General features: G+C 39.0%; 1 protein-coding gene across 1 annotated transcript; it reads left to right on the top strand.

Moving 5' to 3' along the window:
• The first annotated feature begins 815 nt into the window (after positions 1-815).
• Positions 816-25377, top strand: LOC132641869 (uncharacterized). Its single transcript, XM_060358958.1, has 33 exons — positions 816-1177; positions 4323-4384; positions 4827-4919; positions 5993-6164; positions 6316-6431; positions 6585-6671; positions 6748-6864; positions 6954-7017; positions 7137-7279; positions 7616-7663; positions 7740-7808; positions 8561-8636; positions 9174-9304; positions 10030-10089; positions 10231-10297; positions 10449-10513; positions 10604-10665; positions 10747-10870; positions 10960-11017; positions 11158-11270; positions 15950-16027; positions 16143-16205; positions 16298-16393; positions 16510-16619; positions 22675-22864; positions 23429-23543; positions 23642-23754; positions 23832-23909; positions 24087-24152; positions 24524-24655; positions 24751-24807; positions 24895-24975; positions 25062-25377. Exons 1-33 carry the CDS (start codon positions 1066-1068, stop codon positions 25110-25112), a joined length of 3069 nt encoding a protein of 1022 aa, XP_060214941.1. The 5' UTR covers positions 816-1065; the 3' UTR covers positions 25113-25377.

Here is a 25377-nt window from a genome sequence, read left to right as displayed (position 1 = left end):
AACCTATAAATAACAATAAAGTTAAAGTAGAAATACTCAATAAAGCATGTTGCGAAGAGGCAGAGAAAATGAGATAAAATGCAGATTATAGAGGAAGAATCGAGAAGATTGATTATTAGTATGGAAGACCAAAACGTGAAATGACCGAAATGCCCTTGGAATGATGTTGACGACGATCTGGCTCAAACCCGTGCTTCTATAATAGTAGATAATAGTAGAAAAGAAATATAAATATAAAAAATAGCACTCTTCTCTAATATAAAAATATGTCATTTTTTTATGTTTAATGTTTAAATTTAAATTATTTTTGATATAATAATATCTTATTAGAAGGGGAACTTTGGCGTAACTCGTAAAGTCGCTGTCATGTGACCAGGAGGTCCGGTTTAGAGTCGTGAAAAACAGTTTCTGGCATAAATGCAGTGTAAGGCTGCGTACAATATACCCTTGTGGTTTGGTACTTCCCCCAACCTTCACACGTAGCGGGAGCTTAGTCCACCAAACATCCCCTTTATAACACTCCCTCCATTCCAATTTATGTAATATAGTTTGACTAGGCCAAAGGTTAAGAAAGAAAAGAAAGACTTTTGAAATTTATGGTCTAAAACAAGTCATAAATATTTGTGTGATTGTAAATTATTTTAATAGAAATATATCATTCTTTTTGATACAAACAAAAAAGAAAAGTGTATCACATAAATTGCGACCGACGGACAGAAGAGAGAGTGATATGTAATTAGTGTATTGTTTTTAACCGAGTTTCCCCATATTTTTCTTTGTTGTCCATTACAAGTGAAGAACCACTTGGGCTCGAACCAAAAAGAAAACCGGTGTAACCACTGAACCCGGTTTATCAAGAAATCAAAACAATTATTGAAACCCTTTTTTTTTTTTTTAAATTTTTTATTACAATTATTGAAACCCTAACAACACCTATAAACACCCTCACATTACAAAACCCAAATTCCCAAAAGGCGCCAAAAACACACACACACACACTGAGAGAGTGAATTAAGTTTATTGTTTTTTGGTAAAAAAAAAAAATAATAAAAAAAAAATTTATAAATGGATTTGGATGAAGAATGGCTTATTAACTGCTTAAGTGCAACACTTGACCCAAATCAACAAGTTCGTTCTTTTGCTGAAACTTCACTTCAACAAGCTGCCCTTCAACCTGGTAAAAATATCTTTTTTTTTTTTTTTAAACCCCTTCAATTTTACTGTAACTGATATTAATAGAATGGTAAAAAAAATTGTGGGGTTTGTTAATTTTTGTGTTTGGGTAGCTAGGAAGGTGCTTAAAGGTGTCTTTTTTATGTAAAGTTTGGATCTTGGACTAGTTTTCTGAGTTTTAATTTTACTGTACTTGATATTAATAGAGTGATCATAAATTAGCTGGCATTATTAGCTATATGAATTCTGTATTTTCAGTTGTGTTTAATTTCAATTAAATGATGTGGGGTTGTTAATTTTTGTGTTTAAGTTGCTTAAAGGTCTCATATTTATGTAAAGTTTGGATCTTTTTCTTACCCCTTCAGTTTTACTGCAATTGATATTAATAGAATTCTGTATTTGATCAGTTGTGTTTTATTTCATTTAGTTAAAAAAATTAGTGGGGTGTTGTTAATTTATGTCTTTAAGTTGCTTAAAGGTCTCATATTTATGTAAATTTTTGATCTTGGACTAGTTTAGTGAGTTTCAATTAATTAAAAATTAGTAGGGGTTGTTAATTTTTGTGTTTTGGTAGATAGGAAGATGCTTAAAGGTCTCATATTTATGTAAAGTTTGGATCTTGGAGTTAGTTTTGTGAGTTTCAATTTGGACCTTTTGGAGAATGTGTTGGTTGGCAGGTAATCTTTTCCTTACCCTTTCAATTTTACTGTAACTGATATTAATAAAATGAACACAAATTAGCTGGCATCAGCTATATTAATTAAAAAAATAGTGGGGTTTGTTAATTTTGTGTTTGGGTAGCTAGGAAGATCTTAAAGGTCTCTTATTTATGTAAAGTTTGGATCTTGGACTAGTTTTGTGAGTTTCCATTTTTTTTTTTTTGTTTGGATGACATGGGAACCCGCAGTCGCTACCCTTCGGGTGCGCACAGGGTAAACCCAGCTCCTCTGAAATAGCTCGCAAACCACACAGGAGAGGTAACCCGCACTAGGAGAGTTTCCGTTTTACTGTACTTGATATTAATAGAATGATCATAAGTTAGCTGGTGTCAGGTATATGAATTCTTTATTTGTTCTGTTGTTTTTTATTTCAATTAATTAAAAATTAAGTGGGGGTTGTTAATTTCTGTGTTTTTCTTGGAAGATGCTTAAAGGTCTCTTATTTATGTAAAGTTTGGATCTTGGAGTAGTCTTATAAGTTTCAATTGTACTGTACCTGATATTAATAGAATGATCATAAATTAGCTGCCGGCAGCTATATAAATTCTGTACTTGTTCAGTTGTGTTTTATTTCAATAAATTGATGTGTCGTTGCGTCCATGCTAAAAGATTTGGAGGAGCGGTTAGTTTTTGTGTTTCAGTTGCTTGAAAGATGCTGAAAGCTCTCTTATTTATGTAAAGTTTGGGTCTTAAGGCTAGTTTTGTGAGTTTCAATTTGGATGCTTTGGAGAATGTGTTGGTTGGAATGGTGTTAAAGTATTGACTTCAAATTTAGAAACTAACTGATGTGCGCATAAGGTGCACGTGTTCGAGCTGTAAGCCTGGTATTTAAGCGGAAAAGGGTAGAGGGCGGACCCAGTATATATGAGTTTTGAACTATGTGCTACTGGTTGTTGTGATTATCAAGAAAAAAAAAAAGCTCTGAAGCTAATTGTTTTATGTCAAAGATTTGAGAAACCCTTTTGTGTTTGAGCTGCTAGAAGATGCTTAAGGTCTTTTTCTCCTTAAAGTTTGGATTTTGAATAATGTGCTGTTCGAATAGTAGAAATTAACTGCTGATGTCAAATTTAAGGTACTCTTATGGTCAATCAAACGTAAATCTAGTACTCTTATGGTCAATCAAACGTAAATCTTGTATTAGAGGTCCAAAGGTTGAAGCTGAAATTGGAGATGACATAAATTTTGAGACTGGTTAATGATATTGCAATGTCCAGACAGGTGAAATGCACTTGGAAAATCATTCAAGATTTTTCCTTTCTGTCTGAATCTGGAGCAGTAAAAGAAGCATACTTCCCCACCTCCCAGTAAGCTAGAGAACAAGTGACCAGGGAAGTCACAAAGATCACTTGACTTTATCAAACAATAAAATATAATAAAATGAAAGTCGATGGAACTGCTTATAGATTTAGGCACCATGGCCCCTCGATTTTTTAAATATTTTTCTCTTTCCAAAATTCTTTTGTTGAAATTTTAAAATCTATACATGTCAAGTTTTGGACATTTTCATTAGTACAGTATTTTGCTACTTGCAGTCGCAGACTGTCAATATACATAGTAGATATGGACATTTAACATGTCATATATGGCTTTTGCCGGAATTTAGAAACTTGAAAGAAAGATAGGAGCATGTGATCTGTTGAGGTGTTGGAACAATGTAAGACAAAAGAAATGGTGGAAAATGGTCCCAGCTTACACATGGTGGACTGTTTGGAAGGAAAGAAATGCAAGGTATTTTGAAGATAGAAGCTTCTCAATTCAAAGATTCAAGATGAAATGTGTACTGTTAATTTGTTTTTGGTGTAAAGAAAACTATGTAGATGAAGCTGAAACATTACTGGAGTTTCTAGAGTCGTTGTAAGATGAACAAGGACATACTTTTGCTTTTTTTGAATTATAAATTGGCTTCCAGCACTGTCTTTGTGCATATGATTAGTCCACTGTTACCTTTCTAAAATGGATTGAAGTCCATGGAGTTCAAAGAAAGAGCAAAAACAGTGTGTTGGTTTGCTGGTTATTGCGATGTGAGGAACTTGGTCAAAAATCTTGTTTGTACGCTATTAATCATTGCAATCTAACATGACCGTTGGTTTGTAACCTGTCGTAATATTATTTTTCTCTTTACAGCTTAGATGAGTGTTCTTAACTTTCTTAATAGCATATTTCATATCTCCAAGTGAGGAGAAAAAGAAATCGTCAAAGCACAAGGTATTTGCTGACCTATAAACATGTATAGCAATCCATGAAGTCTTGACTACTAGCAAAAGTTACAAGTCTGGAGCTAAGCTTTCTGCTATATGTGTGGATTCTGCTGATCTATAAACATGGCTGGGTTTAGATATTCCAGGATTCTTCATAAATTTATTCATGTTATTTGAAAGTTTTCTATATAGAAGATAATTTAATCTTTGTTAATTTTGTCTTCTACTGAAGGTTTTGGAAGCGCATTGTGTAGAATTGCGGCAAGGAGAGATCTACCTTTGGGATTACGTCAGATATCCTGATCTTATTACTATATATTTGTGTGTATGTATACATATATACATACAAAAACACACATACATATATATGCCGTCCCAATTTATGTGATACTCTTTCCTTTTAGCCAGTCCCAAAAAGAATTGACATCTTTCCAAATTTAGTAATAACTTAACTTTCATTTTTCCAGTTTACCCTTTATGAAATGATTTATAGACACAATTTTTTTTATGGCTTATTCTAGACCACAAGTTTCCAAAGTCTTCCGTTTTCTCTTAAACTCTCTGCCCAGTCAAACGCCTTCACATAAATTGGAACTGGGGGAGTATACATTAGCTTCTTTCCTTTCAGGCTGTACCAATGTGATAATCCATGATGACTAAGATTTTGTATGTCATTTTTTTTGTTGATTGTCTTGTTTGCTTCCATTTGGCCTTGTAAGCTTAACTTGCTTTTTACCTAGCTGCTGTTATTCTAAAGCAATTTATAAAGAAGCACTGGCAGGAGGATGAGGAGGGTTTTGAGCATCCTGTTGTTTCAAGTGATGAAAAGGTCGCTCTTGTCCTTGGATCTGTTTCATCTCTTAATTTCTTACCATTGTTTAATTGCTTCTTCGAAATGTAAAATTTTAAGACATGTTGCAGTCCTTTAATATGTGGGTTTAACTTACTGTTGGTGTTTATTAACCTTTTCCTCTTTAAATGTTTGATTTATTGGTCAGTTTGTGCTGTTAAATGTCGAATAGTCATACTAGAACAACTGATTAGTTTGTTATAGTGTGGCTAACTGGATTATCGTGATATAGTCTCTAACTTTAATTTAGAGGTAGCATGAACTTGCTTCATAAAGATGCTGTTATCTTAACAGACAAAGGCCTCAAGCATTTGCAGGTCGAGGCCTCCTTAGAGTTTTTGTGGTTTGGATATCAATGATTTTCTCAGTTATTATTTTATCTTATGTAAATAAGTTTTCGCTAATTTTCTGTATGGGCAGTTCGGGGTTTAGAATAAGAAGAATATAGCAGTAAAGACAGTCTTTTCCGTTATTTTGCATTGACTACACCCCTTTCTGATGCTGGAAGGAAATAACAGTTGGCTATAGAAAATTGTTTTTTCTTCCTTCTTAAAGGCATGTATATGTGCGCAATGTGGTGAGAAAACTTGGCTTTTGTAACTGCTAGTTTTAGTAGAAAAGGATAAACATTGGCTGGAGTAACCTTCATGACCATACGGTTTTCTTTTGTAGAACTAGAGGAATTATGGTGATCAATATAATAACAACTTACAGTTGGTATGTGAAAAGATCAGATTTTAGATAGATATAAGAGATATAACAAGAGGATATTTAGACATTTTCATCTTGTTTATAAGTTATAGATTCGTAAAGGAAGAAACCTCTGGCAAATTGAGCAAGAGAGAGAGCTCCTGCATGAACCTAAATTTTCTCGACAATATTGATTTAGTGATAATTAGGATAGCAATAAATCAAGCTTCCTTCCCGCATCACCTACTTTATGAGGATCTAGATCCTATTGAGTTTGGGATTACATCTCAGGTGTTTAGGGAAGCTCTGTTGTTTCACTATCTCTATACGGATTCCTGGTGTGATTCTGTGTGTTTTATCAGGTTGCTATACGTGGCCTGCTGTTGCCATTGCTCGATGATCCTCATAGAAAGATCTGCACAGCCATTGGTATGGGTGTGGCATCTATTGCCCATTACGATTGGCCAGAAGAGTGGCCTGATCTTTTACCGTCACTAATGAAATGTATCACTGACCAAACAAATATGAATGCTGGTGAGTCATTTCTTTCACCTTATCATGAAGTTTAGATTGCAATAAACTTGTTTTAATCATCTGAATTGTCATGCAACTTATTGGTTGGCACCCTTCTTTTGCTGACTGCTTAAAACTTAGAATTTAGAAGTCTGATGTTAAAATTGTGCAGTTCACGGAGCTTTAAGGTGCTTTGCTCTTGTATCGGCGGATTTGGACGATAAGATGGTTCCGAAACTTGTTCCTGTTTTGTTTCCTTGCTTGCACACAATTGTATCATCACCTCAGGTTAATTTAGTTTACTGTGCCTCACCTTTATGTTTACGGAAGTAGATATCTTAAATGTCTGTAAATGGTAGTGGTTAGTAATTTCTTTTAATTCTTTTGCTTCTTGTGTCCCCCACAAAGTACTGCTCTTCAGATTCTTCTATTTTTCTGCAGATTTATGAGAAACCTTTGCGCATGAAGGCTCTTTCAATAGTTTATGCTTGCACCTCGATGCTAGGGGCTATGAGCGGTGTGTATAAGGTATTTTATTCTGTAAAAAACTTGAAGTTTACAACATTGTGTAATTATATCATCATTGCTTATTCTTTGTGTTAAGACGGAGACAAATGCAATGATGTCACCTATGCTTCAATCTTGGATCAACCAATTCTCTTCTATTCTAGAACATCCAGTGCCATCGGAAGACCCTGATGATTGGAGCATCCGGATGGAGGTTGATTTTCTTGGTTTTCGTCAAAATTATATGATGCTGTATCTTATATTTTTGTGTCAGAGATTATAACTCCCCCCTGGTGCATTTAGGTTATAAAATGCTTGAATCAGTTCCTCCAGAACTTCCCGAGCCTTATGGAAAGTCAATTTAGTGGTCAGTATCCTCATCTATTTTCCAGGACTAAGTTTCTCTTTAATTTATATGTTAAAATGACATGGTCATGCATAGATGGTAAAATATTCCGACATTTCTGGCTATTTCTTTCGTTTCAGTTTTTATGGGGCCATTGTGGCAGACATTTGTATCATCTCTAGGAGTATATACACGATCATCAATCGAAGGAATAGAAGATCCTTATGATGGGCGATATGATTCTGATGGTGCGGAGCAAAGTCTTGAATCATTCATCATCCAGGTAAAAGAGACCGAGTTCTCTTGTAGGCAAATAATCACTAGTCAAAGCTCATTTATTTTTTAAAATGATTTCTATTTTCAGTAAAAAAGTTTCAGATGTTCGGACTTTTAGATTTGTTATGGTCTTTGACTATGGAAACCTGGAATTCTTTCTCCTCTTTCATATGAAAGCAGAATCGTATTTAATCTTCAAATTATTAGATCTGAATTTTGTTTATCTCCGGTATAATGTGGACATTGACTGAATTCTTAATTTGGTTATTCTCATCTTTGGGCATTCTTTTGTCTTAGCTTTGTCTATACGAGTGATACTTTTTTTGTTGTTGTGGTCTCACAGTTGTTTGAGTTTCTATTGACTATTTTGGGCAGCCCCAAATTTGTAAAGGTATGTTGCATAACTTTCAATTAATTGTCTGCGCCTTCTTATTTATAATGGTTTAGAGTTGGAGAAATCATTGTAGGTAGTCGGGCACAATGTAAAGGAGTTGGTTTACTACACGATTGCCTTTATGCAGACAACAGAACAACAGGTAATAATTAGTTTTCTTTTTCAATTGGTTTGAAATTCAAAAGCTGTGTTTTGCAGATCTGGTTTATTATGGTGTAAAAGAACAAGAAATCACTTATTTTTAAGTTATCTTGGCATGCTAAAAACACATAAATCATTTGTCAAACTTCTTCTTTTCCTATCCTCATGATGCTATCATTTAAAGAAAATCAAGCTGTGCTTGCATTTCATTCGTTAATCGTGTACCTGGTGATATGCTTGTCTTTCAGCATAGTGAGGAGTTAAGGAAGTCGTCAGTTTGTCAAAGTGATTATGTTATTCAAGTTACACCAGAATGTTAAAGATTGTAAACATCCAAATTTGACAGACTGTAGTGCTTCTGATATGTTTCGAAATATCTATTATTCCTTCCTCTCCCCCTAGTGACAATGTTCTTCAGTGTGTTTGGGATTCTCCACTGCACCTTCTGACAGATTAAGGAACAGGCTCCATGCCTCCTTGTCTGCCAAACTTCAGGAGATATATATTAAGTTCAGTATATATGGGCAACTTTTTTTCAGTTGCTGATTATTAGTATCAAGATGCTGTGTCTGCTATCATTTCTGCAGCATTTTAATTTTTGTTGTCTCCCCTCTCTATGGAATCAATGCACCTACTTCTTTGTTTGCTACTTGATCACAACTTGTTTTTTATACCCTCTTACATAATTCTTACTACCAAAAGAAGTTTCCATATGCCTTCTGTGTTTATCTCGTCTTTTGATTTTGATCCCAGGTTCATAACTGGTCTGTTGATGCCAATCAATATGTTGCTGATGAGGATGATAATACTTACAGTTGTCGTGCTTCTGGTAAGTTGTTTGTAGGTCTCTCTATTTCTTTCTCTCCCAGTGAACAAACAATCTCTCAATGGATAGGAATTATTAGTTATTTCACATTTAGGATCATTAACATAGCATTGCAGCAAGGGTTACATCTATCCGACTTATGAGATTTTAGTTAGAAAGTTTAGTGCTTCCGTTAATGTGTTTGTGGTGGTAATCGTGTTATTTCTTTATCCAAAAATATCTTTTACTTTTCACCCTGAATGATCTTTCTTGCCATCATATTCTTGTTTCACTTTCCTTGGGGGCTTTAATTCTGAGGAGTTTTCTCATTTCGATGTGAACTGTTAAAAAACTTAAGCCCATGCTAACAAATAAAATAAAAAAGGATCTTTTGTTTTCTCAGATTTTGGGCACCTTAACTGATGGCTGTTCTTTCGTTTGATCTAATGAAAACTTGATTGTTGAGTTTCAGAACTCTGCATGCCAACTCTGGGCATGATATATCTATGCTGTCGGATTGCTCTATCCTGTACTTCCTTTGATATGAAACTGTCATTCCAGGTGCCCTTTTGTTGGAAGAAGTCATTAGTTCTTGTGGTACACAGGGAATTCATGCTATCATTGACTCTGCGAAGACGCGATTTAGGGAGTCTCAGCAAGAAAAAGTATCTGGTGCTTCAGGCTGGTGGAGAGTAAGTGGAAAAGATATACTATGTTTTGACAGCTTTGATGCTAATTAGCTTTTTCAATCGTCTTCTGAACACTCTATGCTATACATGGACTTTGGTATGGGTATTAGATATGTGAATGCGTCTAGCATGAGTAAGCTCAACTTCCAGCCTGAACTTTGGAAGATCTATAATAACTAACTATAGGGATATGAAGAGTCTAGTTAAGGACTAACATGGTAGAAAAAAAAACTCTGACAAGCAATGTAGGATCAGCAAAGGTTTGTGGCTGTTTCTGCTAAAGTTTGTTAACTTTTGGTCGAACTGTGAATAATATTCTAACTTGCTTGGGTATCTACTAGTAGTCTGGTTTTGCATCATGATCTACTTTTAATTTCAACATATTGTTATATTATTTCCATATTATGAATGAAAAGTCTGAAGTCTAATAATCTGTTGGTTGATCTTGTTTATAAAGACAAATGGTTTCATTTATTGTACACCAATATGATGTCTAGAAGTATATATGCGCGCTTTGGAAGAAGCGATCTGTTACCGAGTCGTCTTATTGGGAATAACAATAGCATCTCTCAGTACTGAAAGTGATATATAAACTATGGGTGTATAGTGTTTCTTCTATCAAACCTATCCAACTGCTACAAAATGAAAATTTTCTTTAAACCAATTCAGTAGCATTTTACGAGTAATACTCTTGCACCATGCCCCCTGATAACTCTTACTTTTCCCAGATGAGGGAGGCCACACTTTTCGCTTTGGCTTCAGTGTCTGAACAGCTACTTGAAGCTGAGGTTTGTGTTACTTTTAATACTTTAAATGGTGATTTCCTGGCTTTCTGCTTGTTAACTTAAAAATTAAAAGAGAGTTCCTGGTAGATTCATTTTTCTGTGTAAATTGTAGTAATTACTTATCTTGTTCGACTTTCCTCTCAGGTCCCTGAAATCACTAAAAATTTAGGAAATACCTTAGAGCAAATTCTTTCGGAAGACATGTCAACAGGTAAATCTGGTTTTGTAGATCACATTGGATTTTAGGTTACGTCGTATGGATCTATATGTGTGAGGTTTGCTATGTTGGATATAGTGTAGACGCACACTAAGGTAGATGCGGAGATATCTCTAATAAATTAGTGCTCTTGTGGATTTTGCAGGGGTAAATGAATATCCCTTCTTATATGCGCGTATATTCTCTTCCATTGCTAAGTTCTCCTCCATGGTAATTGTTATTTTCATCAAAACAGTTAAGACTTTATCTTTTGTTTTTCTATGCAACTATATGGCTCACAATTAATTGTTGTTTGCTCAGGTCAGCCAGAGTCTAATCGAGCACTTCCTGTATGCAGCCATCAAAGCACTTGGCATGGATATGTGAGAACCTAATTTAGTACTTAATTCCACTATCAAAGAAAAATAAAGAGCTAAGTTATTGATGATGATTAATTACAACAGGCCTCCACCTGTAAAAGTAGGGGCATGTAGAGCACTTTCTCAACTTTTACCTGATACAAATAAAGACATTCTCCGTCCTCATTTCTTGGATATATTTTCATCGCTCACAGATCTTCTTAAGCATGTAAGTAACTATGGAACTAAACTTCCTCCTTATTGGCCTTTTTTTCGCTCTGTTATTGTTGAAGCTAAGGTTAACTGTCTGCTCCCCAGGCTTCTGATGAGACCATGCATCTAGTGCTTGAAACACTACAGGAGGCTGTAAAAGCAGGTTAGCAGAATATAAACCGAGTATATGTTTAAGTTATCATGCACTTCCGGATTGGAGTTACAAAGTTTTCTAGTGGAGCATCTCTTAAAATTTTCCAAGCGCTCTATGTTTGAAGTTTCTAATATATTTTACCTATGTAGGCCCTGAGTTGGCAGTGTCTACTGAGCCAGTTCTCTCTCCCATTATCCTCAATATGTGGGCTTCGAATGTTGCAGATCCTTTTGTCAGCATTGATGCTCTTGAGGTTCTGGAGGTAATATGAAAGGCTATTCTTTGATTACATAAAATCTAATTTAACAATGTTATATGTACTTAACCAGAAAATTGAATTGACATGTTAACCAGAAAATTGAATTGACATGTTACTTAATGCGTGATACAGTATATATATGGGTGATCACAGTCAGCTAGGTGAATTTTAGATGACAGGCTGAACTATTAAAATCAGTCATGTCTTAGTGTGTTAGCTAAAATCCTTTTACCGTGCATGAATTAGTTATTTGACCATTTTTGTATTACTCGAGCAAAGTTTCCTATCAATTTTAGCCAAAAAATGAATTGGTAATGGATTTATGTTCTATCAAAGCTGAAGGTTGACAAGTAGTACCATTCCTGTTTCTGCTACCCTTTGGTTTTGATTGATAAGTGTAAGCAAATCAACTCATCACGCAATGTCGTGCGAAAACTAGGAGAACTTGGACTATTAACTGTATTGGTAAAACCAGTTCTGTCTTTGAACCTACCTCCTTTCCTTAGGCTCAGGTTAATGAGCAGAATATATTTGTGGTGTGAAGTAAATGGAAATCTGTAATGAGACTTTATACACACACACGCGCACACACACACACACTGTATGTGTGTGTGTGGGCGCATATCTGCCCTCCAACTCTCCACCCCACCCGCCACCCCGTCAGGCGACCAGACCGCATCACTGTTCAGGTAACTCCGGCGACCAGGTAACGCCGGCCACTTTTCCGGCCAGATCTGCTTTTTTCTCTCTTTCCTTTTCTTCTTCTCCTCTTCTTCTTTTCTCCTTTTTTCCTTTTTTTAGCTGCTTCTGCCGCTGCCAGAACACAGCTGCGTCATCGCCGGAGACTTTTTCCGGCACCATTTTCCGGCCAGCCCTCTCTCCTTTTTTCCTTTTCTTTTCTTGTTCTTTTTTTTCTTCCCCCCCCCCCCCCCCCCCCCTCCCCCTCTCTTCTCCCGTTTCAGGTCTCTGTGAGCAGAATTCCGGCAGTGAACAGTACTCAACAGTGAATAGCGTGAACAGTATTCGGACGTTGAACAGTGTTTTCTGGCGGCGACCAGGTTCAGTTCAACTGGAGTTGGTACCTCCGGTTGCCACATCCATTATTTGTCCATACACTTGTAGTTACATTTTGCTAACTTTAGACTTTTGAATAATTTATTAGTTCATACTCATTTTCGTGGCTTTGCTTAGTGATGGTAGACTAGGGTCATGTTCTCGTTCGGGGACGGGGGCGAGGGTTAGGAGGGGTAAGTGGGTTAGAGGAGCGTCTAGGTTGAGATAGGATCTTGGAACATTGGGACGTTAACGGGGAAGTCCATAGAGCTAGTTAAGATTCTTAAGAAGAGGAAGATTAATATAGCTTGTATCCAAGAGACCAAATGGGTAGGTCCTAAAGCTAAGGAGGTAGACGGGTATAAGCTGTGGTTCTCCGGTAGGTCGAAGTATAGAAATGGGGTGGGCATTTTAGTAGATGGTGAATTAAGGGATCAGGTGGTAGAGGTTAGGAGAGCCACTGATAGGATGATGTCGATTAAGGTGGTCGTTGAAGGACTCACTGTGAACATTATTAGTGCATATGCGCCGCAAGCGGGTTTAGGCGACGAGGAGAAGAGGCGCTTTTGGGAGGATTTGGACGAATTAGTGGGAGGCATACCGCCTACTGAGAAGCTATTTGTGGGAGGTGATTTCAATGGATACATCGGGCCTATTTCGGGAGGTTATGATGATGTGCATGGAGGCTTTGGCTTCGGGGACAGGAATGGAGGAGGAGTCTCACTTTTGGATTTTGCAAGAGCTTCTGGGTTGGTGATAGCCAATTCGAGTTTCCTAAAGAAGGAGGAACACTTGGTAACCTTCCGTAGTTCGGTGGCTAAGACTCAGATAGACTTTTTACTCCTTAGGAAGGATGATAAAGGTCTGTGCAAAGATTGTAAGGTCATTCCGAGCGAATATCTTACAACCCGACATAAGCTCTTGGTGATGGATTTAGCGATCAAGATGACGAGGAAGAAGAGGGTCGTGGAGGATCGACCTAGGATCAGATGGGGGAGTTTGACCACGATTAGTGCCCTGGAGATGGGAGAGAAATTGAAGGATATGGGGGCCTGGGATAGTAGTGGGGATGCGACCAGTATGTGGGATAAGACGGCTAGTTGCATTAGGGTGGTAGCAAGGGCAGTGTTGGGGGTCTCGACAGGTAGTCGTGGTCAGCATCGAGGGGACTGGTGGTGGAATGGAGAAGTTCAAGGGAAGGTGGAAGCAAAGAAGGTGGCGTATGCGAAGTTGATAGAAAGCAAGGATGAGGTGGAGAAGTGGACGAATACAGAACTTTATAAGATGGCGAGGAAGGAGGCGAAGTTGGCGGTTTCGACGGCAAAAACGGTAGCTTTTGAACGCATGTATGCTGAACTAGAAGAGAAAGGAGGGGACCAGAAATTGTTCAGGCTAGCCAAGGCGAGGGAGAGAAAGACAAGTGATGTGGATCAAGTAAAGTGCATCAAGGACGAGCATGGCAAAGTATTGGTAGAGGAGACTCTCATTAGACGGAGATGGCAGTCATACTTCTGCAAACTCTTGAATGAAGAAGGGGACAGAGACATTGTGTTGGGAGAATTAGAACATACAGGAAGGCGTCACGATTTTGGGTATTGCAGGAGTATTAAGGTTGGCGAGGTTAAGGGTACTGTTCGTAGGATGCGCAGGGGAAGAGCGACCGGACCTGACGAGATTCCTGGGGAATTCTGGAAGAGCGTGGGCCCGACAGGTTTGGAGTGGCTGACTAGGTTGTTTAATGTCATCTTTAAGACGGCATTGATGCCCGAAGAATGGAGGGAGAGTGTAATGATCCCTCTATACAAGAATAAGGGAGATATCCAGAGTTGCAACAACTATAGAGGTATCAAGCTGCTAAGCCATACTATGAAAGTGTGGGAAAGGGTGGTGGAGATGAGGGCGAGGAGAGGTGTGTCTATTTCAGAGAACCAGTTCGGATTCATGCCGGGACGCTCAACTACATAAGCCATCCATCTTGTGAGAAGGTTGGTGGAGCAGTATAGGGAGAGGAAGAAGGACTTACACATGGTATTCATCGACCTAGAAAAGGCTTATGACAAAGTTCCAAGACAGATCCTATGGAAATGCTTGGAGGCTAAAAGTGTACCTGTGGCGTACATTAGGGTGATCAAGGACATGTATGAGGGGGCCAAAACCAGGGTAAGGACAGTAGGAGGAGACTCAGAGCACTTTCCAGTTGTGATGGGGTTGCATCAAGGATCAACTCTTAGTTCGTTTTTATTTGCCTTGGTGATGGATGCATTGACACGGCAAATTCAAGGTGAGGTGCCATGGTGTATGTTGTTCGCGGACGACATAGTCCTGATCGACGAGACTCGTAGCGGAGTTAACGCTAAGCTGGAGAGTTGGAGACATACTCTGGAGTCTAAAGGGTTTAAGCTGAGTAGGATCAAAGACAGAGTACTTGGAGTGTAAGTTCAGTGAAGCACCTCAGGAGGCTGGCTTGGAAGTGAGACTTGGTACCCAGGCCATCTAGAAGAAAAGTAGTTTCAAGTACCTTGGGTCTATTCTGCAAAGCTGCGGGGAGATTGACGATGATGTCACACATCGTATTGGGACAGGGTGGATGAAATAGAGGCTTGCTTTCGGAGTGCTATGTGACAAGAAGGTGCCACCAAAACTTAAGGGCAAGTTCTACAAAGTGGTGGTTAGACCGACTATGTTGTATGGGGCGGAGTGTTGGTCGGTTAAGATCTTTCACGTTCAAAAGATGAAAGTTGCCGAGATGAGAATGTTAAGATGGATGTGTGGCCACACCAGGAGTGACAGGATTAGGAATGAGCATATTCGTGATAAGGTGGGGGTGGCCTCGGTGGAAGATAAGATGCGAGAAGCGAGATTGAGATGGTTTGGGCATGTGAAGAGGAGAGACACAGATGCCCCAGTGCGGAGGTGTGAGAGGTTGGCCATGGATGGTTTCAGACGAGGTAGGGGTAGACCGAAGAAGTATTGGGGAGAGGTAATTAGACACGACATGGCGCAACTACAGCTTACCGAGGACATGACCTTAGATAGGAGGGTTTGGAGGACCCAAATTAGGGTAGAAGGCTAGTAGATAGTCTCGTTTTCCGTTCTTATTAGTAGTTGCATTATCGCAATATAATTTCTTCTGCTCAGATTTCTGCTATTATCTGTTATTTCCTGTGCTTTGATTATCCTGTGTTATCTGTGTCGCTTGCATTATTTCATTTCATATCGCTTTGACTCTCTTAACCTTATCTGACTTCTTTTTATGCTTTTATTGAGCCGAGGGTCTTTCGGAAACAGCCGTCCTACCTTGGTAGGAGTAAGGTCTGCATACACTCTACCCTCCCCAGACCCCACGATGTGGGATTTCACTGGGTTGTTGTTGTTGTGTGTGTATATAATGTATTCCTTTTGAGATGAATTCTCACTTTTTTTTTTTTTTTTGATTAAGCACCGGGTGTCCGGGTCTCTTTGAGCCCCGACTAATCCTGGGGGTGCACAGGCCCTCGGCAAGGAGTTTTCATGCATTTATCTTAGTGAATTTATAGATAGCTGCTTTATGACAGCTTGCTTAAGGACTTTTAGTTATATTATCTTCTGTCACAATATAAATTGACCTCCAATTTCCCTTTTGCTTGCAGGCAATAAAAAATGCTCCTGGTTGTATACACCCACTGGTTTCTCGAGTTTTACCTTATATTGGGCCCATTCTAAATAATGTATGCTCTGAATTTTATGTCTTATTAGGGGTGTTTATTTAGGAATTAGATTATCTTATTTAAAATGTAGGTGTATTAGTTATTGTGCCTGATAGAAGTTTTTGGCTTCTGTCAGCCACAACAGCAGCCAGAGGGCTTAGTTGCTGGTTCACTAGATCTCGTGACAATGTTGCTGAAGGTGATGTTCTACCTAAAATAAGAATCTTTATTGATACCATCTTTATTTAACTTTTAAAGTTATCTAATGTATTGATTATGTGTTTATTTCAGAATGCCCCAATTGAAATTGTAAAGGCGGTGTATGAAGTCTCTTTTGATCCTGTTGTTCGTATAGTCCTTCAAAGTGATGATCATAGTGAAATGCAGGTTGCATTTGTGGACTCTGTTTCTACTTGGAAATTGTTACTAATTTACGCTTCTCTTAGTGTTGCTCAGTATGTTCAGAAGCTAGAAGTAACCTATTGGTGTTGGTATGGATCCAGAATGCAACACAGTGCTTAGCTGCTCTTATATCTGTGGCGAAAGAAGAATTGCTTGCTTGGGGTGGTGATACTGCATTTGCGATGAGAAGTTTGCTTGATGTGGCTTCAAGGTTGGGTTGTCATTCTTCCTTTTTCATGAGCTTTATTGAACCTCTTTTTTTAATTACCGTGGTGTCCGGGCCAGCTTGTGCGCACCTCGATTAATCCCATGGGATACCTGTCATCTCCCACCAGCAACAGGCACCAGGTAACTCTGTCCACCACGGCTAGGGCGGATGGGAAGAAATCACTAAGTGTTTTTGTCTCTGGAACCTAAGACCTTATGGTTCTCCACCCACTTCATTGACCACTAGGTCACACCAACAACATACCCAGTGAAATTCCACAATGTGGGGTCTGGGGAGGGTAAAGTGTACGCAGACCTTACCCTTATCTCGGAAGATAGGGAGGCTGTTTCCGAAAGATCCTCGGCTCAAGAGAAAACACAACGAGAAAGGTTAGATATGTTAGGATTTAAATCCCAAATCCGACCTTTGTAAGCAGGTTCCCAGGAAAGATTGGAGGGTCACAGCTGGACCACTTAAATACCAACCTCCTTAGACAGAACCTACTTACGCCGTGATGTAAGCGAAGAATAAATAGCACACACAGATTAGTGGTTCACCCTCAATGTGAGAGCTACGTCCACGTTGCTGCTGCAGATCTTATTAAAGAAGAAATATTACAAGTGTTTACAACACTCAACCTCACAACCCCAATCCCAATTACACTCAAGAATTTTACCACAGAAAATTCTCTCAAAGACCTTCTCTTACTTAGGCCTTTCACTAAGAGTATTTCTCTTAGATTTTTTCTCTCTTGGGATGTGTATAGCAAATGATCTTAATGATATCTTACAAATGAACCATAAGCTACCTATTTATAGGAATGAATTTCCTATGATGAGGTAAGCGCTTACATCACGACTATTATGAGGTAAGCGCTTACATCACGACTATGTGAACAAAAGAATTGACTTGTTTGGCCAATTCCACACCTAACAAATCTCCCACTTGAAGACTAATTTTAATTTGTCTTCACACTTTGATCGATGCAGCAGCTCTTTCCTACTTTCATACTTCGTGCAGGCCAACTGAAGTTGAGCATAGCTTCAGTTTGTCTATCGTCACTGCCTTTGTCAGCATGTCTGCTGGATTCTGACTCCCTGCGATCTTCTCAAGCACCAGCGCTCCATCTTCCAAAGCTGATCTAATGAAATGGTACCGGAGTTGTATGTGCTTCGTTCGAGCATGGTAAACCGGGTTCTTTGCCAAATGAATGGCGCTTTGGCTATCACAATATAGCACACTTCCCTCGTGGTCCTGATCCAATTCCCGCAGAAAAGATTGTAGCCACATCATTTCCTTTGTGGCCTCCGTCACAACAACGTACTCAGCCTCACAACTAGAGAGAGCTACTATCTTTTGCAACTTGGAAACCCAAGAGATTGCAGTACCTCCGAAGGTGTAAACATACCCGGATGTGCTCTTTCTGCTATCAATATCACCACCGTTGTCAGCATCAACATACCCTTGCAATCCTGTTTTTGATTTTCGGAAATACAGAGCTGAACTCGAGCTGCCTTTCAGATATCTGAATATCCACTTCACAGCCTCCCAGTGTTGCTTTCCCGGATTGCTCATAAATCGGCTGACAACTCCCACTGCATGTGCAATGTCTGGCCTTGTACATATCATTGCATACATAAGACTACCGATTGCAGATGCATAAGGTATCTTGTCCATCTGCTTCTTCTCATCCTCGGTTGTCGGCGACTGATCCTTTGACAACCGAAAGTGTCCAGCCAAGGGAGTGCTGACTGGCTTGGCATCATGCATGTTAAACCTTTTGATAACTTTCCTCACATATTCTTCTTGTGAGAGTTTGATGCCCTCCTTGCTTCGGTCGATTCTCATCCCAAGGATTTGCTTTGCAGCTCCCAAATCCTTCATTGCAAACTCTTCCGATAACCCCTTTTTCAACCGATCAATCTCCTGTAGGTTTGCTCCTACGATTAGCATGTCGTCGACATAGAGTAGCAGTATCATGTACGAGTCTTCAAATTTTTTGAAGTAACAACAGTGATCTGCCTCGCACCTTGAAAAATCAGCTTTCTTCATAAAGCTGTCAAACTTTAAATACCACTGTCTTGGAGCCTGTTTTAGTCCGTACAGACTCTTTTGAAGTTTGCACACCAGATTCGCCTTTCCTTTGATTTTGAATCCCTCCGGCTGTCGCATGTAGATTTCCTCGTCTAGATCACCGTGAAGAAATGCAGTTTTCACGTCCATCTGTTGCAGATGTAGATTTTCCTTTGCTACCAGCCCAAGAACAGTTCTGATAGTCACCATCTTGACTACGGGAGAGAAGATCTCCGTATAGTCAATGCCTTCTTTCTGTTGAAATCCCTTTGCAACCAGCCTTGCTTTATAACGCTTGCTTCCATTGAGTTCTTCCTTTATCCGATAAACCCATTTGTTTTGCAATGCCTTTTTATCCTTTGGCAACTCGGATAATTCCCATGTATGATTTGCCGATAGTGAATCCATTTCATCCTTCATTGCCAGCTCCCACTTAGTCGATTCATCGACTTGCATTGCTTCTTCATAACATTCTGGCTCCCCTCTATCAGTGAGTAGAATGTAGTTGAGGGATGGAGAGTACCTGTGAAGCGGCTTCCTGATCCTGGATGATCTACGCAGCTCTGTGATTGGCGTCTGTTCATTTGTTTCAGAATCAGCACTTTCATCAGCACCTTCTCGGATTGTTTGTTCCTCTGCCTCGGTTGTACCTGGCTGCGGCTCAGGTGCCGGAAAGTCCCTCAAATCGACTATTTTCGATTCCTTGTCCTGACATTCTGAATTCTTTTGCAGCTTGTTTTTGTACAGTACCTCTTCGTTAAAGACAACATTCCTGCTTCGGATGATCTTCCGATTTTGTTCATCCCAAAATCGGTACCCAAGCTCGGTGTCACCATAGCCAATAAAGTAACACTTCTTTGATTTTGGATCAAGCTTGCTTCTAGCCGTATCATCATTATGAACATATGATAAGCAACCGAACACTTTCAGAATTGAAAGATTTACCTTCTTGCCACTCCAGACTTATTCTGGAATTCTAAAATCCAAGGGAACTGACGGTCCTCGGTTAATTAAGAAGGCTGCGGTATTGACTGCATCTGCCCAGAATGTCTTGGGCAGTCCAGAGTGTATTCTTATACTCCGAGCACGCTCGTTCAACGTTCGGTTCATTCTTTCGGCTACTCCATTCTGTTGCGGCGTTCCAGGAATAGTCTTCATCATCTTGATCCCATTATCGGCACAGTACCGTTTGAAATCACCATCAGTGTATTCTCCGCCGTTGTCGGACCTCAAACACTTCAACTTGAGGTTTGTTTCATTCTCGACCATGGCTTTCCATCTTTTGAATACACTAAACACATCGGATTTATTTTTCATAAAATAAACCCATACCTTCCTGGTTGAATCATCAATGAAGGTCACGTAGTAGTGTGATCCTCCAAGGGAGGGTACAGTGGTAGGTCCCCACACGTCTGTGTGCACCAATTCCAGCTTTTCGACCTTCAACTCTCTGCCTGCACTTGAGAAGCTTACTCGCTTTTGTTTTCCGAGAATGCAGCTCTCACACGTATGAAGGTCCACCGTCTTCAGCTCCGGAATTAAGCCATTTGTCACCAACAACTTCATCCCCTTCTGGCTGATATGCCCAAGCCGACAATGCCACAAATCTGTTTTCTTTGTGTTGTCAACCACAACAACAATATCACGACAGCTATCCGTCATGTAGAGAGTGCCAATCTTCTTTCCTCGGCCAACTACCATAGCACCTTTCGCCACCTTCCAAGACCCATTACCAAAGTTGAGATCATATCCCTAATCATCAAGCTGACCTACTGAAATCAGGTTTCGCATCAGCTTTGGAACATGTCTAACTTTTGTAATCTTCCACGAGGATCCATTTGACATCTTCAAATTAATGTCTCCCGTGCCAACGTCTAGCGGCTCTCCATCGGCTAAATAAACTTTGCCGAGATTCCCAGCCACGTAGTTTGTCATTATATCATGATGTGGGGTGGTATGAAAGGACGCTCCTGAGTCAAGCACCCAAGAGTCTATCGGGCTGTCAACCGATAGCAACAACGCATCGCCAATGTCTTCCGTAGCAGCGTTGATTCCAGCCCCCTTGTTGTCCTCCTTTGGCGCCCTGCAGTTCTTCTTGAAGTGACCTGGTTTTCCACAGTTCCAACACTCAAATGTTCGTCCTGGTCTGGATTGACCCCTGCCATTCCTTGACTTCGATCTGCCCCTATTTCGGTTGTAGTTTCTGTCATAATTTCTGCTTCTGTTTTCAACATTAAAAGCAGAACTCGTCGATGCCTCTCCAGAATCTGTCCTGCGCACTTCCTCAGCAAGGATACGATCCCTAACATCGTTGAACTTTAGTTTGTCACTGCCGACAGAATTACTAACCGCTGCTCTCATTGGCTCCCAGCTATTTGGTAGGGATGCCAACAAAATTAGAGCTTGCACTTCATCATCGAAGTCAATTTTTACCGATGACAATTGATTTACAATGGTATTGAATTCATTTACGTGTGCAGCAACATGAGCATTTTCCATCATCTTTAGATGAAATAGTTTCTTCATGAGAAATACCTTATTATTTGCCGAAGGTTTCTCATACATGTCAGACAATACCTTCATCATATCTGCAGTGGTCTTCTCCTTTGCCACATTGTGAGCAACGTTCTTTGACAGCGTCAGCCGAATGACTCCCATAACTTGTCTGTCTAGGAGATTCCAATCTGCTTGCTTCATCTCCTCTGGTTTCGGACTCAGAGGTTCATGAAGCTTTCTGCCATATAAATAATCTTCAATTTGCATTCTCCAGAACGCAAAGTCTGTACCATCGAATTTACCGATGTCGTGCGTCGTACCATCTTCGCCTCCCATCGTTTCTAAATCACAACACAACCTGTTGCTCTGATACCAGTTGTTAGGATTTAAATCCCAAATCCGACCTTTGTAAGCAGGTTCCCAGGAAAGATTGGAGGGTCACAACTGGACCACTTAAATACCAACCTCCTTAGACAGAACCTACTTACGCCGTGATGTAAGCGAAGAATAAATAGCACACACAGATTAGTGGTTCACCCTCAATGTGAGAGCTACGTCCACGTTGCTGCTGCAGATCTTATTAAAGAAGAAATATTACAAGTGTTTACAACACTCAACCTCACAACCCCAATCCCAATTACACTCAAGAATTTTACCACAGAAAATTCTCTCAAAGACCTTCTCTTACTTAGGCCTTTCACTAAGAGTATTTCTCTTAGATTTTTTCTCTCTTGGGATGTGTATAGCAAATGATCTTAATGATATCTTACAAATGAACCATAAGCTACCTATTTATAGGAATGAATTTCCTATGATGGGGTAAGCGCTTACATCACGACTATTATGAGGTAAGCGCTTACATCACGACTATGTGAACAAAAGAATTGACTTGTTTGGCCAATTCCACACCTAACAAGATAAGCACAAGCAGTTCAAAGCAAAATGCAAGTGAAACTAAAGAAAGCGAATAAGTCAAGATAGAGCAGTCTGAAAAAAGGAAGCAGTAGCTACCACAGATAAATAAGATAATCGAAGTACAACCACTAGGGACTAGGTGCAATTTCATGAGCTGATTGAACCTTTGAATTTCTATTTGTCTGATTATCATGCTTCATTTGTAATATGGGGCTGGTAGAGCTCATCGACCACTTGCCATCATCTTTTTATGCTTGATGATCTTTTTTATCTTCCTCGTTAACATGGTATACAGATGTCATTTCAAGACACATACCAACATAAGTTGATTAATCTGTTTAGGAATATGCTACATTGCTGTTAATAACGGAATGCCCAAAGAAAGGATAAGAAAGGAGAAAAAATATTAGAACGTGAAAACTGAAATCTTGTAGATTGCTGTAATACTTCAAAAGTAGAAGTTTAAAACTATGGGAGGTTCATGCTTTCATATGCTTTTCACATCTAGTATGCCTGCTTGAACGATTGATGTTACGCTACTTGAATGGTTGATTGATGACAATCTTGCGTGCAGGCTTTTGGACCCTGATCTAGAAAGTTCTGGAGCACTTTTTGTTGGGAGCTATATCCTTCAACTTATCCTGCATCTCCCTTCACAGATGGCCCAACATATCAGAGACCTGGTTGCTGCTCTTGTGAGGCGCATGCAATCTTGTAAAACTTCTGGGTTAAGAAGCTCGTTGTTGGTTATATTTGCCAGATTGGTATGGTTTCCTCATCCTTATTTGAGGATCTGTCTTTCATTTTTGGCCGGTAACTGCTCCGTTATGTATCAGTCTCGTTTCCAATGAACTAAATTTGTATATATAGAAATGCCACTTTTTGGTGGGTAGTTGTTAAAAGGAAATAAGGAGTAGAGTCTAACATAAATTTGTTGATTATACACAACATACATAAAAGTTCTTTTTCCTATTTAGCTTTTAATTCACAATACTTTGGGATGCTTTAGTATCAGAACCAAAACAAATTTGTGATTTCTTTTCATATTTTTTTTTTCTAGAAACTGAAATTCTGGTAATCGTTTGCCAGCACATCTTCTGGTAGCACTCACATATTATGATGTTTCCATCCTTGCTTTGCTTTTGAATCAGTGATTTGATATACAAGATGTAAAAGATCCTTCCTTTACAGATATATTAGTATCTGCAAGTTTTTGAGTAATGAATTTGGGAATCTTGGTGTTTTAACTGCTTATTCTCATTTGTACTTGATTTTCTATTGCAACATGGAGATGCCGGAATGATCTAGAGGTGTATCTTTCTATGTAGGTCCACATGAGTGCTCCTCACGTTGAACAATTTATCGAGTTGTTAGTCTCAATCCCAGTAGAAGGTCATCCTAACTCCTTCACGTACTTAATGATTGAGTGGACAAAGCAGCAAGGCAAGCATACGGGTTTACTGGTCCTTCAGTTGCATTATATAGGAACATGTAACTGCATTTTGTATTTACTCGGTACTAAAAAACATGCTAATATTCAGGGGAAATTCAGGGGGCGTACCAAATCAAAGTTACCACTACAGCTTTGGCTTTACTTCTATCTACAAAGCATGTTGAATTGGGGAAACTGAACGTTCAAGGCTATCTAATTCAGGTTGGTTATAATTGTGCTTTATTCTCTTAGAAGCAGAGTCCACCAAAGACTCAAATTCATTTTGCGTATTTTGAAAGTCTACTGCAGGGATAACTACACGCTCAAAAGCTAAAACAGCTCCAGATCAATGGACGTTGATGCCTCTTCCTGCAAAGGTATTGTGACTGTTCCTATGATGGGCAATTTCTGCATTTTAATCTGTGTTTCAGCAATTGTTTTTGGATTTTTTTATGCATTCTTTTACTTTGGTGTGTTTATAGGCAGATATGTAATCTAACTTTGCTGAGTAGTTAACCATTAGTTTTTCTAACAGAATTGTGTTTATGGTATAGATACTTGCTTTATTAGCGGACGCCTTGATCGAAATTCAAGAGCAAGTTTTAGTTGGCGGCGATGAGGTAATTGCTGTCCTTAAAAGCACTGTATAAAGACAAGCCTATAGGATTGCTAGCCGTTTGGCTGTGAGATTTTTTTTTTCCAGAATAATGTTACACTTTATTTCAAAATTAGTGTTTGGTTATAAAATTTCCAAATTCAACTTGGAAATGGATTCCAAATTTGGAAAAGTGCTCCAAACCTGTTTTCCAACTCCATCTTCATAAATTCCAAATAAAGTGTTCTCTTCTCTCCTTTGCAAAAAGTATAACCAAACACAATTCCGTCTTCAACTCCAACCTCATAAATTTCAAATAAAGTAAAAAAAAACAATTTTTTTTTGGAAATCTATGGCCAAACGCCTACTAAATCTTGCACAAATTCGTTGTGCCAGGATAGTGATTGGGAGGAAGTTCAAGACGGAGACTTTGAGACGGATGAATCTTTAATTTCATCAAGCAGTGCCATACCCCGTGGTAGACCATCCCATGATTACCTTGACGCAATGGCCAAAGCTTTCGACGAGGTTTTGTCAAATGCTGCTATTTTTCTCTTTCTCATCTGTCATTCATCAATTTCCTTCGAATTAGTCAACTTTTAAACCTTAATACGTTTTAATAGGACCAGGATGATGGAGATGATGATGACCTTCTTAGTGGTGCCGACCCCCTTAATGAGGTATTTGTTCAGACAGTGGGCATCATATCTGAATGCTATCATTACTTTAGTATCTCAACTGACCATCCAATTCAATCACGTCTCCAGATAAATCTGGTGAATTATCTTGTAGATTTTCTCAAGAAATTCTCTCATAGTGACGGAGCAATTTTCAGTCATCTTTTACAGGTCCATTCAAATGACTCAATGGAACATCTCAATATGATATCTTATTTTGAACCGCTTATTATGGTTTTAACAGCTGTTGTTTGCAGAGTTTAACGAAAGCTCAACAAGATGCTATTCAAATGGTGCTGAAGCAATGAGGATTCTTTTGTTGTACAAAAGGTGAGGACAATGTTCATTGTGAAAGTATCTGGTTTTGGCCCAAGATGTTTTGTTCCCATCAATTTGGTTCTTGGTGAGTGCTGTGAGTTTGTTTGTAAAGCGAAGTTTTATAATTTTTGATTATTTTCCTTCAATTAAAGCGCGTGTAATTTAAGGTAACAACTTATATTCATCTGTGGCATTTGTAAAATTACATGATGTGTGTCATTCATTTATTGGAAAAAGCATTTTCCTAGCTTCAAA

This window comes from Lycium barbarum, chromosome 5, assembly GCF_019175385.1.
Source record: "Lycium barbarum isolate Lr01 chromosome 5, ASM1917538v2, whole genome shotgun sequence".
NCBI lineage: Eukaryota > Viridiplantae > Streptophyta > Magnoliopsida > Solanales > Solanaceae > Lycium > Lycium barbarum.
Note: the sequence above shows the minus strand (reverse complement) of the source record. Positions and strands in the feature narration are given on the sequence as shown.

What these genes read in the sequence shown, in the direction of transcription:
- LOC132641869 (XM_060358958.1), top strand. Translation starts at nt 1,066, where the DNA reads ATGGATTTGGATGAAGAATGGCTTATTAACTGCTTAAGTGCAACACTT. An exon ending in CCAAACAAATATGAATGCTG is followed by an intron (nt 6,165 to 6,315) that starts GTGAGTCATTTC and finishes AAAATTGTGCAG; the next exon opens with TTCACGGAGCTTTAAGGTGC. An exon ending in GTGCTTCAGGCTGGTGGAGA is followed by an intron (nt 9,305 to 10,029) that starts GTAAGTGGAAAA and finishes TACTTTTCCCAG; the next exon opens with ATGAGGGAGGCCACACTTTT.